This window comes from Geotrypetes seraphini, chromosome 14 (genome assembly GCF_902459505.1).
Source record: "Geotrypetes seraphini chromosome 14, aGeoSer1.1, whole genome shotgun sequence".
NCBI classification, from domain to species: domain Eukaryota; kingdom Metazoa; phylum Chordata; class Amphibia; order Gymnophiona; family Dermophiidae; genus Geotrypetes; species Geotrypetes seraphini.
Window position 1 is genome coordinate 33,055,369 of NC_047097.1, and position 14,959 is coordinate 33,070,327.

Below are 14,959 nucleotides of genomic sequence, written 5' to 3' on the forward strand. Positions count from 1 at the left end.
TAATATGTTAGAACGAATTAGTTTATAGACACATAGCTGTAAGTGCTTAGAGAATTCAGGTTGAATTACGGTAGTATGTGCAAGTTAAGGAGAAATTAGGTTCTTACCTGCTAATTTACTTTCTTTTAGCTTCTCCAGACCAGTAGAGGTTAACTTTACGAATGGGTATATATCTAATCATGACCAGCAGGTGGAGACTGAAAACAAAACTTTGGGACAGTATATCCTAGCCCCTCCTCTCTATTTCCCTCAGTCTGCCGAATAGCCAAGCAGAACCAAGAACTGGACAAAAAACAGAGAGAAAACACAATACTCCGAAAGGAGTAACAAAGAACAAACCCAAAATGCTGTTGGAAAATGCAGAGGAGAAATTCCCGAAGGAAGAATGTCCCCACAGCTCGCCAGCTAAGCCAGCCGAGCCACAGCCGCTGTTCTTCAATTCTCCCCGGCCCTAGAAAAATACTAGAACCCGCAGCAAAAACCAAAAACTGCCCGCGCAACAGCCCCAACAACAACAACAGACAGGGTGGGGACCTCTACTGGTCTGGAGAAGCTAAAAGAAAGTAAATTAGCAGGTAAGAACCTAATTTCTCCTTCTTTAGCACTCTCCAGACCAGTAGAGGTTAACTTTACGAATGGGACGTACCAAAGCAGTCCCTCTCACGGGCGGGACCCCCGAAGGGCCGATACCAGTACACGTTCACCGAACACCGCGTCCCGACGCGCCTGCACATCAACCCGATAATGACGAACAAAGGAATGCAAGGAGGACCAAACCGCAGCCTTACAAATATCCACAGGAGGCACGAGCGACGACTCAGCCCAAGAAGCCGCCTGACCCCGAGTGGAATGAGCCTTGAGAAACTCCGGAACAGGCTGCTGTTTCAGAAGATAAGCGGAAGCAATCGTCTCCTTGATCCAGCGCGCAATAGTAGCCTTAGAAGCGCCAGCTCCCCGACGAGGACCCGCCAGGAGGACAAAGAGATGATCGGACTTCCGGAATTCCTGGGTCCGCTGCACATAAGAACGAAGGACCCGACCGACATCCAACTTGCGCAGCTGCCGTTGCTCAGAAGAGCCCTCCCGACCACCCAAGACCGGGAGAACCACCGATTGATTGACATGAAAAGGAGAAACAACCTTAGGCAGAAAGGAAGGAACAGGCTGCAAGACGACCCGCTCCCTAGAAAACTCCAAGAAGGGAGCCCTACAAGAGAAAGCCTGCAGCTCAGAAACACGTCTAGCAGAAGTAATGGCCACCAAAAAGACCGCCTTCAAAGTAAGGTCCTTCAAAGAACAGACGTCCAAAGGCTCGAAAGGCGGACGCACCAAAACAGAGAGAACCAGATTAAGATCCCAAGAGGGAACCGAGGGCCGTAGGGGAGGCCTAAGCAACTTGGCCGCCCGCAAAAACCGAATCACATCAGGAAGAGCCGATAAACGCTGACCTGACACTAACCCTCGAAAAGCCGACAGGGCCGCAAGATGAACCCGGAGAGAAGACCAAGCCAGGCCTCTATCCAGGCCATCCTGCAAGAACTCCAGAATGTTAGGCAGAGAAGCGCGAAAAGAGGTCACTCCCCGCGCCCGACACCATTCCTCAAATAGACGCCAAACCCGCACATAAGCCCGAGAGGTAGAAAGCCTCCGGGACCCCAACAGTGTAGAGATCACCTTGTCTGAATATCCCTTCTTGCTAAGGCGACCCCTTTCAAGAGCCACGCCGTAAGACAGAAGGGAGACGGGTCGAACATGGGAATGGGACCCTGCATCAGAAGGTCGTCCGAGAGAGGCAGAGGAAGAGGATCCGCAACCAGGTGCCTCACCAGATCCGCATACCACGGACGGCGAGGCCAATCCGGCGCCACCAGCACCACCAAACCTGGATGGTAAACAATGCGAAGAAGCACTCTGCCCACCAGCGGCCAAGGAGGGAACACATACAACAGCCCCTCCGTTGGCCACTGCTGGACCAGAGCATCCAGACCCTCGGCCAGACCGTCCCTGCGACGACTGAAGAAGCGGGGCACTTTGGCGTTGCCCCCCGTGGCCATCAGGTCCATCAGGGGCTGCCCCCAAGCCTGCACTATCAACTGAAACGCCTCGGTGCCGAGACACCACTCTCCTGGATCTAGGAAGTGACGACTGAGGAAGTCTGCCTGAACATTTTCTACTCCGGCTATATGAGAGGCCGAGAGGTCCAGCAGATGGGATTCCGCCCAAACCATGAGCAGAGCTGCCTCCTGCGCCACCTGAGTGCTCTTGGTGCCCCCCTGACGATTGACATAAGCCACCGCTGTGGCATTGTCCGACAGCACTCTGACCGACTTGCCCAGCAACAGGGAGTGGAAAGCCAACAGCGCCAGACGGACCGCTCTGGTCTCCAACACGTTGATCGACCAGGCGGCCTCCTCCGCGGACCAGGTGCCCTGAGCTGAGTGACCCAAACACTGAGCCCCCCAACCCAGGAGACTCGCATCCGTCAGGAGCACCGTCCACTGCGGGAGATCCAGACCCACCCCCTGAACTAGGTGAGGGGTCTGGAGCCACCAACGCAGACTGCAGCGCGCCAAGCCTCGCAGGGGAACCGGAACATCCATCCCGTGCCTCTGGGGAGACCACCTCCGGAGCAGAGCATACTGGAGAGGACGCATGTGGGCCCGTGCCCACCTCACCACGTCCAGGGACGCCGCCATCGACCCCAAGACCTGGAGGAAATCTCGCGCCCGAGGACACCGGGACGCCAAAAGCAGGCGAATCTGAGATTGCAATTTGCTCACCCGGCTCTCTGGGAGGAAGACCTTCCCCAAGGAGGTGTCGAACAGCACCCCTAGGTACTCCAGACGCTGAGCCGGGACCAACCGACTCTTGGCAAGGTTGACCACCCAGCCCAGCGACCGGAGAAACTCCACCACCCGAGCAGTAACCCGGGAGCTTTCCTGCAACGACTTTGCCCGAATTAACCAGTCGTCCAGGTAGGGGTGTACCAGGATGCCCTCCGACCGCAAGGCAGCCGCGACGACCACCATCACCTTGGTGAACGTTCGAGGAGCCGTGGCCAGCCCAAAGGGAAGCGCACAGAACTGATAGTGCCGACCCAAGATCGCAAAGCGCAGGAAACGCTGATGAGAGGCCCGAATGGGAACATGCAAGTAGGCCTCCGTCAGATCGAGAGAAGTGAGAAACTCCCCCGGCTGAACCGCTAGAATGACCGACCGCAGAGTTTCCATACGGAAAGAGGTAATCTTGAGAGCCCTGTTGACCCCTTTCAAATCGAGGATGGGCCGAAAGGTCCCCTCCTTCTTGGGCACCACAAAGTAAATGGAGTACCTGCCCGTGCCCCACTCCGGAGGGGGCACAGGTACAACTGCCCTGAGATCTAGCAAGCGCTGAAGGGTCTGGCGAAACGCCTGCGTCTTTACAGGAGTCTGACATGGAGAAGCGAGGAAAAAATCCGGCAGAGAGCGGGCGAACTCTAGGGCATAACCGTCCCGCACCACCTCCAGGACCCACTGATCGGACGTGATCTCGGCCCATTTGGGGAAAAATTCACGCAGCCGGGCCCCCACCGGAACCAAAGGGGGCTCCGGCAAGGCGTCATTGTGCAGGACGGGAAGCGGGGGAACCGGCGGAGGGATTCCCTGCCCCCCGACGGGCCCCCCGAAAGGGCTGCATGCGCTGGAAGAACCGACCCCGGGAAAAACCCGGAGACTGGAAAAAAGCAGCCCCACGCCCAGGGCGATACTTGCGAAAATCCCGCAAACGCCCCCGGGCCGCACCCCCCCGAGACGCCGGGCGGGCACGGTCCTCCGGCAGACGGGGAACTTTCGAGTCCGACAGAGTCTGAATCAACTTATCCAAATCCTCTCCAAACAAAAACGACCCCCGAAAGGGAAATTTAGTAAGCTTAGCTTTGGACGCAGCATCCGCTGCCCAAGCGCGCAGCCACAACACACGCCTTGCGGCCACGCCAAAAGCCATAGACTTAGCCGAGATCCGCACCAAGTCATATAGAGCATCTGAGAGGAAAGAGGCCGCCATCTCAATCTTCGCTACCTCCTGATCCACCAGAGACCAGTCGTCAGACTCTCGATCCAAGACCCGCTCCGCCCACCGAAACACGGCGCGAGCGACCAGTCCCCCACAAATAGCCGCCTGGACCCCAAAGGCAGAGACCTGAAAATTTTGCTTAAGGATGCTCTCCAATTTGCGCTCCTCAGGTTCCCGCAAGGCAGAACCGCCCTCAACAGGCACGGTATGCCGCTTGGAAATTGCCGAGACCACCGCATCCACGACCGGCGAAGCTAACGTAGCCCGATCCCCTTCAGGAATGGGATACAGGCGAGCCATGCTGCGCGCCAGCCGAAACGGCGTCTCCGGCGTTTTCAACTGCTCCAGAATAATATCCCGAATATCCTGATGCATAGGAAAAGAGCGGGGAACGGATCCCCCGCAACAGGGGGTCCCCCACACGCGGAGTCTCCGGCGGCGCGTCCTCAAAACGCAAGACCGAAGAAACCTGCTGAATAAGGTCAGGCAGCTCATCTTTCTGAAAAAGACGCACCACGGACGCCTCGTCACTGGAGAACGGGAAATCCGACAACCCGCCGCCAGCTTCCGTCCCCTCCAGAGAGTCCTGGAACTCCTCAGAAGGGTCCAGGTCCTCCTCCAGACCGACCCGTTCCTCCGACCACAAATTCTCGTCCCACGACACCCGCGGACGCTTGGACAAGGGAGGCGGCGGAGGGGACGTCACGCCAGACGAAAGAGGCAAAGCCGCAGGGAGCGCGGAGGAAAACCCACCCCCCGAAACCCCCTGGGCGCAACCGGGACCCCCAGCCGCCTGAAAATAGGCTTTACATAAAGAAAAGAAAAATTCAGGAGAAAACCCCCCCGAGGGTCCCAAGGGACTCCCTGCCACAGCAGGGGACCCAGCAGAACCTTGCCCCTGCATAGTCAAAACAGGGGGAAGGTCACCTGAGGTGGAAGACAAAATGGAGGGGCCAGACAGAGAAGATGGCGGTTTTCCCGCCAAAAAAGCTCCCTCCATAGCCTGAAGCGGCTGAGAAACCTGAATAGTCTCAGCCGCTAAAGCAGGCAAGCCGGCATCAGCTGTCAAAAAATCAGCTGAGAGGGAATCCTCTAAAACCCGACCGTCGGCGGTCTGGGGATTCCCTCCGTGGGCGGACGGAGAAGACCGGGCTTCCCCACCGTTCCCTGCCGACTCGCGAGGCACCATCGGCGGGGAGCTCTGGGCGCCTGCAGCCGCTGCCGACGGAGCTCCTCCACCGCACCGGCCTGAACACCGCTTGCACAGGCCGGCCGCGAGTGCCTCGCGTCTGGAGCACAATGAGCACTTTTTCCCTTTAGAAGTGCTCATTGCTCCAAACGCCACCTAGCTGCAAAAAAGTGCCGGTTAGTTGAAAAAATACAGTAAAATACAGTTTTCTTAAAGGGATACAACCCTCCAGACCAGCACTACCTCAGGATTTTTTTTTTTTTTTTTTACAGAACAGACTCCACAGGCTCTCAAAGCAATATGCCTTGCTTGATTTAGGGGGCAAGGGATACTGCTGAGGCTCCTCTAAAAAAATGTGGGGAGGTGGAGGAAGTGGGGGGAGGGACCCCGCTCGTGACCCGCCGGGTTTGACACCCCCGAGGTCGGACGAACCCCCAAACAGAGTCCGCCCAAGCTCCGTCCGGCTAAAAACAGGGACAATAAACCCCCTAAACAAATTCCAACAGCCCTACCAAGGGAGATGGGTACAGATCACTCAACACCTGCTGGAGACTGAAAGAAGACTGAGGGAAATAGAGAGGAGGGGCTAGGATATACTGTCCCAAAGTTTTGTTTTCAGTCTCCACCTGCTGGTCATGATTAGATATATACCCATTCGTAAAGTTAACCTCTACTGGTCTGGAGAGTGCTAAAGAAAATGAGGTTTAATTTCATTTCTAGTGTCCCTCCCTGATGAAGAGGTGAAACTCGAGTCGGGGGGATAGGAATCGGATGAATGAAAGAATGGTTTCTGGATTTTAAAGAGCACTTTGATTTATTAATACACAGTCACCAATGAGAATTATCGAGAATACAATCAACTACCTCCTCATTCAGATAAGTACTATCAATATATCTGAATATGTTTTAAGTTATCTAGGAGGCTTGGGGACAGGTGAAAGCGATGATGGTCCCCTCGTTATCCTCATTGCAGTGACTTCACTATATTTTGGGTAACATGGACTGAGCACTTCACCATAATATTAAAAAATATATTTTTTATAAACAACATAATTTATAAACAATACGATATTAATATATGACAACTGTGAAAACATAAGTAGAGAGTAATAGAGTCACAGAATTCTTTATCTTATCTCCCTATTCAGTAGAAAGACATTAAATTAGCAACATATCATATGTTAACTGTTGATGAAAGCATAGACATTTCTGTCAACAAGTACTTTAATACTCTACTTTAAGTATCAGCCAGTCAATTCAAATGAGTATAGGACATCATTTGGTGGGATGCTACAGTTGGAAGCATGTGATGCTACATCAATAGTAACAGCAATTAGGGAATTCTATAGGAAACATGAACTTGACCTGAATAAAATGGTTATGTTCACCTCTGATGGTGCCTCTGTTATGTTGGGCAAAATAGATGGTGTTGCAGCACTGCTGAGAAAAGACATTCCACATTTAGTGCAGCAACATTGTGTTGCACATCGGGAAGATTTGGGACTTTCTGATTCATGGAAAGAAGTAAAATTGATGAAAGAACTAGAAACTATAATGAGAACTGTGTATACGGTGTTCTGTTGGTCTTCTACTAAACGATGCAAATTTCAAGAAATAGCAGATGCATCTGAATGTGAATCAATTGCTTTCAGACCTCTGAATGAAGTGCACTGGTTATCTAGACACTTTGCACTTAAAGCAATTATTCAAAATTATGATCCCCTGTTAAAATATTTTGAAGAAGACAAAGATAATGATCCTATTGCAAAGTACTGCTATAAGAAGCTGAACAGTGAACAATTTCATATTATACTTGAAGTTTTGAATGATGTCTTATCAGAACTGGTTCCTTAACCATGGATTTCAAAAACGTGGTTTGACACCATTGGAAGCTTATCATCTTGCACAGGGTAAATTGAACAAACTTCGAATGCAATACTTAGGCGACAAGGTTAAGTGGAGTGATAAAGTTAACAATCTTCTTGACAACAGGATGAGGTCTGGAGAAAAAGTTTCAGTGGATTCTAATTCCATATTAACCTTCATCAACATCCTATGTTTGCATCTGGGTGAAAGATTTCCTGAAAATGAAGTTGAGGAATGGTCTGCTTTTGACTGTACAGCAATATCACAATGCGACTTTGACTTCGGAAATGGACATATCAGATCTCTTTGTTTAAAGCAGGGGTGCCCAAAACGTCAATCGCGATCGACAGGTCGCTCGCTCAGGCGACGCCAGTCAATCGCAGAGCGGGTTCCCTTCTTCCCTTCTCTTTTTTCCCCTCCTGACTGGCCCGCCTCTTGAAGAACGCCAGCCAATCAGAGTGCTGGCAGTGCGGGATGAAGGTCGGTGGTGTACCAAGGGGGGGTGGGCGGTCCGCTCCGGGTGCACAGCTTAGAGGAGTGGACAGCCAGCCAGGTCCGGGTCTTCCTGCCCTTCCTTACCCCGGTCCGCGCTCAGGGATCGCGCCTGCCTGGTCCTGTGCCACCACCCAAATGATGCTGTTGGTTCTCGTGGGAGTTGACGGCACCATTCGAGTGGCGGCGCGGGACCAGGCAGACTTGCTCGGGGCTCGCGTCTGGATTTCACTTCCGGTGCAGATGGGGGAGCCTTCTGAGCTGACAACATTCGGGCGGCACAAGACCTGGCAGGCACGCTCGGGGCTCACACCTGCCTATTACTGCCGCGGCAGATGAGGACTTGGGTGGCTGTCCAGCAGGGAAGGCTGCCGATGCAGCGCTGGACCTCCAGGATTGCATCAAGGTACCGGGGGGTGAGGGGATGTTTAAAATACCAGGATAGTCATCTAGGGAGGGAGGAAGGGATTTTAAAAGGTACTGAGGGTGGGGAGATGTTTAAAATACCAGGTTAGCCATCTAGGGAGGGAAGGATTTTAAAAAGTACAGGGGGTATGATTAAAAAAGGTACTGGGGGGTACGTTGGGGGATGATTTAAGGTACTGGGGGGTATGGGGGATGGTTTAGGGTACGAGAGGGGTATGGGGCCTGCCTGTCACTAGGCCTGCCTGCCTGCCCTGTGCCCTGTCCTTGCTTAGCGGCAGTGGTTTGGGGGAGAGCAGGGAGAAAGAAAGGAAGGGGGCAGGCAGGGAGACAGAAGGAAAGAAGGGAAACAGAAAAAAAGAAAGGGGGCATGAAGAGAGAAAAAAAGAAAGGGAGGCAGGGAGAAAGAAAGAGAAGGGAGAGAGGAAGAAAAAGTTGGGGAAGGGAAAGAGGTCTGAAGGAGAGGAACCATACAGGCTGAAAGAAGGGTAGAAAGATTGGATGCACAGTCAGAAGAAGAAAGTGCAACCAGAGACTCATGAAATCACCAGACAACAAGGTAGGAAAAATTATTTTATTTTAAATTTAGTGATCAAAATGTGTCTGAATTTATATCTGCTGTCTATATTTTGCACTATGGCCCCCTTTTACTAAAGCGCAATAGCGGTTTTTAGCGCAGGGAGCCTATGAGCGTCGAGAGCAGTGCTGGGCATTCAGTGCAGCTCCCTGCGCTAAAAACTGCTATTGTGGTTTAGTAAAAAGGGAGGGGCGTATATTTGTCTATTTTTGTATAGTTGTTACTGAGGTGACAGTGCATAGAGTCATCTGCCTTGACCTCTTTGAAAAAACCCCGGAAAAGGAATGATAATTAATATTTTCTCAGCGTACAGTGTGCTTTGTGGTTTTTTTTCATTTTATTGTTGGTAGATCATTTTGACTTGGTCATTTTAAAAGTAGCTCACAAGCCCAAAAAGTGTGGGCACCCCTGGTTTAAAGTATAAACAATTTCTTCTGGAGGAAAGTGTTATTATTCAGCAATACAATGACTTTAAATTCCTTGTTGCAGAAAAAATCAAAAGCAATCTGATAAACAGCTTTCCAGATATGACGAAATTTGCATTTCAGAATGATCAATTTGCAGATTTAGCAAAATTGATGGACATTGGTGCCACATTCTTAGCATCTAGTTCAGATTGTGAGCGTGGTTTTAGTCTAATGAACAATTTGAAGACTAAACAAAGGAATCATTTACATTTAGAGCATTTGGAAATGCTGATGCGTGTTAAGAGTCACCTTCAAGATGGAGGCTCAACAGATCTTGACAGAATTTATTTGGACTGGATAAATATGAAAGATCGCAGGGAAAAACATTGAAAACTAAATTGCTGTTATTTTCTAAATTTTAAGTATAAAGTACAATGATACCTTATTTATAGGTAGCGCTCAATGAAACATAATTTATGTTTATTGAAATGAGACTTTATGTTACATAAAGTGTAACTAACATAAAGTGTAACTAAAATTATATTGTGTTTTTGTTAATTCAGACTAAACTCAAAGACCTGCCCATAACTGAACTCCGGGCCCTCTGGCAATCATTTTTATAGCGCACACAAATTTAGTTTTTCTTTAAAATGCGCACAGATGAAATTTTTTGCGCATACAGCCTATGAAAAATTAGAGGGAACATTACTCAAGACTCTTGTCAAACTCAAGACAGAACATGCCACCATGATTCTGATAGGCAGTGTTACGGTCAGATATGGATTAGATTTTCTGCTTGGTGTTCTACTCGCCAAATGGAGCCAATGTCTACCTCCTTGGCTTCTGTTTTGGATTATTTACTGCACTTATCACAATCTGGCCTCCAGTCTACATCTATCCGAGTCTATCTCAATGCGATTGCTGCTTTCCATCAGTCTCTTGATGGGAAACCCCTGTCTGCACATCTTGTGGTTTCCCGCTTCATGAAAGGACTTTTTAATGTAAATCCACCACTCAAACCACCTCCAGTGGTCTGGAATCTCAATGTCATCCTGGCTCAATTGATGAAGCCTCCATTTGAACCAATTGATAAGGCTCATCTCAAGTATCTTACTTGGAAAGTGGTTTTTCTGATTGCCCTTACATCTGCTCGAAGAGTCAATGAGTTACAAGCCTTGGTTGCTGATCCACCTTTCACAGTTTTCTACCATGACAAAGTGGTCCTCCGTACTCATCCAAAATTCTTGCCTAAAGTTTCAGAATTTCACATCAATCAATCTATTATTCTTCCAGTATTTTTTCCAAAACCTCATTCTCACCCTGGAGAAGTGGCGCTCCATACTTTGAACTGTAAGTGTGCCTTGGCTTTCTACTTGCAATGCATTCAACCTCACAGAACAGCCCCACAACTTTTCATCTCCTTCGATCCAAATAAGTTGGGGCATCCTGTCTCGAAGCGAACCATATCCAACTGGATGACTGCTATCATCTCTTTCTGCTATGCTAAGGCTGGTCTTCCTCTGCAGGGTCGAGTCACGGGCCACAGAGTTAGAGCAATGGCGGCGTCTGTAGCTTTCCTCAGATCAACTCCTATTGAGGACATCTGCAAGGCTGCCACTTGGTCCTCGGTTCATACTTTCACCTCTCATTACTGTCTGGATACTTTCTCCAGAAGGGATGGCCATTTTGGCCAGTCTGTTTTACAAAATCTCTTTTCTTAACTTGCCAACTCTCCCTCCATCCCATTATGCTTAGCTTGGAAGTCACCCCACCTGTTGAGAATATGCTGCCTGCTTGTCCTGGGATAAAGCACAGTTACTTACCATAACAGTTGTTATCCAGGGACAGCAGGCAGATATTCTCACAACCCACCCTCCTTCCCTGGTTGGCTTCTTAGCTAGTTATCTGAACTGAGGTACCTCACAGGAGACACGTGCCCTGACTCAAGCGGGAAAGCACTCGCGCATGCGCAGTGCAGCACTCGTAAGCTCTTACAAAAATCTTCAAGCAAGTCTGCTTGCGAGGCTGTCCGCTGCGGGGCTCCATCGGTGACGTCACCCACCTGTTGAGAATATCTGCCTGCTGTCCCTGGATAACAACTGTTATGGTAAGTAACTGTGCTTTTTACTACTTGGGATCTAGCTAGGTACTTAGATCCCGGGTTGGCCACAGCTGGAAACAGGACACTGGGCTTGACGGACCTTTGATCTGTCCCAGTATGGCAATTATATTCTAAGAACCTAACCTTTCTTTGTGCTGCCTTTTGCATATAATTAGCTTATATAAAACGGGCAGTAAAAAAAATAGCGCAGAGAAAAAAACCCACTGTATTAAATTCCAATGCCAAATTATAGTGCGCTTTTGTTATATGAGAAAGATGAAGCCAGACATAAGGGTGCAGCAGCCTCAGGATGAGAAAGGAAACAAGAGATGTACACATCCTGACTCTTCTCCCCATTACCTTGTATTTGATGCCTTGGGGAAAGTAACTCATGAACTGCTCTGACTCATGTTCCTGGGACTCCCTGTGCTGCACTGGTCGGTCTCCGAGAGATGTGTCCAGCTGTGTACAGAACATAGCACAGGCTCCCTGCTCATCCACCGAAGTGTCCTTCCCTACAGAGAGAGAGTAAATATATAACTTAGCTCAATGGAAAGCTGACCCTAGCTACTAATGTGCAGAGGGAGCTTCCCCAAAGTACTACAGTGATACCTTGGAATCCAAACTTAATCCGTTCCAGAACCCCGTTCAAGTTCCAAAGCGTTTGAGTTCCAAGAAAATTTTTCTCACTGAAAATAATAGAAACTGGATTAATCCATTCTTGGGTCCCACAAACTCAAATTTTAACAGGAAATACACTGGATTTTAAGGTAACATATTAACAAATATTCCAAAGCCGCATTCAGATTCTGGGGCACACACATACAATATGCAGGGCGTTCAGATTCCAAAGCAGAGTTCAGATTCCAAGACAAAAGGGTCCTTTTACAAAGGCGCGGTAGGATTTTAGGCTGCCGCGGGGGTTAGCACGTGATGAAATGTCTGACGCGCTAATCCCTGTAGCCCACCTTGATAAAAGGCGCCCAAAATTTACTAAAAAAAGTTTGGATTCCAAGTCATTCGAGTTCTGGGGCGTTCTGATTCCGAGGTACCACTGTAATTTGTTTATATTTATGTTTAACTTGAATTTGCTATATTCTGACAAGCAGATCTTGGTGGTTTACAATTCTAAAATACTTACAACTTACAAAAGAAATCCATTTAAAGACAAGAAAAAGTGTCTGAATTCATATCAGAGATAAAGGCAACATTCGAACAGGTCTGCAAACAAATCAGTCCAGCAGGCCATCTTCATACCATCCATCTCCAAAGGCCAAATTTCTGAATTGTCTTAAATTTAGAAAAAGATTGTTCTAAATGAATCTATGGAGATTGGTCATTCCATAGTTTGGTTTTTTTAGTTCGTGTGGGGGAGAGGTCCCAGCACAATTTTTTTTTTTTTATGATCACAGATGATGTGCATGTGTAACACATGTGCCCATTAACCCCCCCCCCAAAAAAAAAACACAACCCTACTCTTCCTGCCCCGAACAGCTGAACAGCAGGAGGCTACTTTGGAGCTTCCCTAACTGCACAGTTCGGACTTCCCCTGCTGACTGCACATGTGTCAGTCGCTTTCTCCAATGACTGATCGGATGAGGACCTCTGTGAAACTCATTTGCATGTGAAATTATTTCAATATTGATCGCTGTTTTCAAACTGGACAATTTACCGGCACCACAGAGACCCACAGGGTTTTAACGGCGGTTTCAGAGTGGCCGGCCCTGTGTGTCAGGCTATCAAAAGCCAGGCTGTGGTAATCACTTTGTTTGTTGAAATAATACATGGAGACCTGGTTGTCCGTGCGAACCAGCACCACTCGGTCGCGTAGCAGGTGACAAAAAGCTTTCAGAGCGAGGAAAATCACTCGAAGCTCCAGCAGATTGATGTGACAAAGCCGGTCGTCACTGGAGTGCGCAAACCGTCCAGATGAGCCCCCCAAGCATAGGCTGATAAGTCCGTCGTGAGGACCTTCTGCGGAGGAGCATGAAATAGAAAACCTCTGGAAAGATTGGAAGAGAGCATCCACCAACGGAGAGACCGTCACAACAAAGGAGTCACGACAATGAGTCGAGAGACAGGATCCCGGTCCTGGTTTCATTGGGACGCCAGAGTCCATTGAGGAATACGGAGGTGAAGTCTGGCAAAAGGAGTCACGTGAACTGTTGAGGCCATGTGACCTAGGAGGACCATCATAAGCCGAGACGGTTTCGAGGACAGACAGGTCACCCTCTGGCACAAACGGACAAGGGCCTCCTGACGAGGCCGAGGCAAGAAGGAACGGAGACGAACCGTGTCCAGGACCGCTCCGATGAACTCGAGATACTGGGATGAGCAGAGGTGAGACTTGGGAAAGTTCACCTTGAAGCCGAGACTCTGAAGGAGCAACATGGTTTGATTCGTCACTCGCAGAACTTCGTGGCGAGAGTACACTTTGATCAACCAGTAGTTGAGGTAGGGAAACACCTGCAGGCCGCGGAGACGCAGGGCCGCAGCTACCACTTTCCTCCTTAATTGAGTAGCTCTAGAGACATCCGGAAAAATTCTAAGCAAGTCTCCACAAAATTTTGTTAACCTATTTTTAAAATAAAGTTTCATTATTAACATCTTATCTATCTCACTCATGCATGTTATCACCAGGGTGGACTGACTCTGAATCACATCCTGGGTATCTTCCAAAAATTCAGTCAGATTAATTTTGGGCTCCCGAGTTGGCAACGGCAGCGGCTTCAATTTAAGCAGTTGGAGACGGACCCGATGACGTCAGGGGTTCGTCTCAATCAGTGCCTGCCGGTTAAGCTGAAGAAAAAAGGAACCGCTGCTGCAGGAGGCTCAGGAGCAGCAATAAGAGTCACCTCCAATATCCCTCAGGGTAGGTATCGGGCTCCCCTGTCCTTCTTTTTCTATTTACCACTCCCATGCAGCATTCTCCTTTGTGTCCCTGTCCCTATGCTCCCATCCATGCTCACCATCTCTCCTCTTTTTGTATATATATCCCCTGTGTCCAGCTTCTCCCTCTCTTACTCCCTTATACCAATGTGTCTCTCTCCCTCTTTTTTTCCTCGCTAGCTATTTGACCCCTCTGAACCCTATTTCAGCAAGCTGAGCAGTTATAACTTAAGATACCAGCCTACAATATACTGTCTAGTGGTCAGCAGCCAAGGGCCCTGCACTGTGCAAGGCAGAGAGATGTCTATATCCTTGGCAAAACTAAATACACTAGTTATACGGAGATATGAGACATGATGAATTGCCTGGAAAGCTGTAATTACCTGTTTTGTGGCAGAGACTGGCAGCAGATGAGTGATATTACTCATTATCTAATTAAAGGTGTGTGCAGTGCCCCAAGCTATAGCTATGAAGTGTCTTTAGGAGATGGCAGCCTGTTTCCACTCTCTGCCCACATCTCTCACTATCTCAGAGACAGCAGAGAGGTCAGTCTCATACCCACATGCCATGGAGGGTGAGCAAAGCTGAAGGGAAGCAGACTTACATCAGAGGGTTACAATAGTGTCAGAGATTTTAAATTAAAGTTTAATGAAAACAGGAACAGAGATACAGCAGACTTAAGAGAGGGAAACTATAACAGGAGCGGAAGTTGGTATTACAGTGGGGGATAAAGGAGTTTAGACAGGCATACGCCAGTCTTGTACTAGACTAACCCCTCTTCTACAAAGCCACGCTAGCGACTGCTGTATGGCAACAGCCCTGAAGCCCTTTAAATCTCTTTGTAGAAGAGGGGGCAAGTGTTAGGACTGAGGTGTCCATAATGAGAGAGTATGCTATCACGGCATTATAATGGGTGCAATGGCTTCAGCAGTCCAGGAGCATTAGCCGTAGATCAGAGGGAGTGT

General features: G+C 49.0%; 1 protein-coding gene across 1 annotated transcript in view; it reads right to left on the reverse strand.

The window, feature by feature from the left end:
* Positions 1-14,959, reverse strand: part of CAPG (capping actin protein, gelsolin like) — an 81,241-nt gene that overhangs the window by 40,048 nt on the left and 26,234 nt on the right. Inside the window, exon 4 of the mRNA XM_033920992.1 lies at positions 11,466-11,620. Coding sequence (XP_033776883.1) covers positions 11,466-11,620 — 155 coding nt within the window. The remainder of the gene's footprint in view (positions 1-11,465; positions 11,621-14,959) is intronic.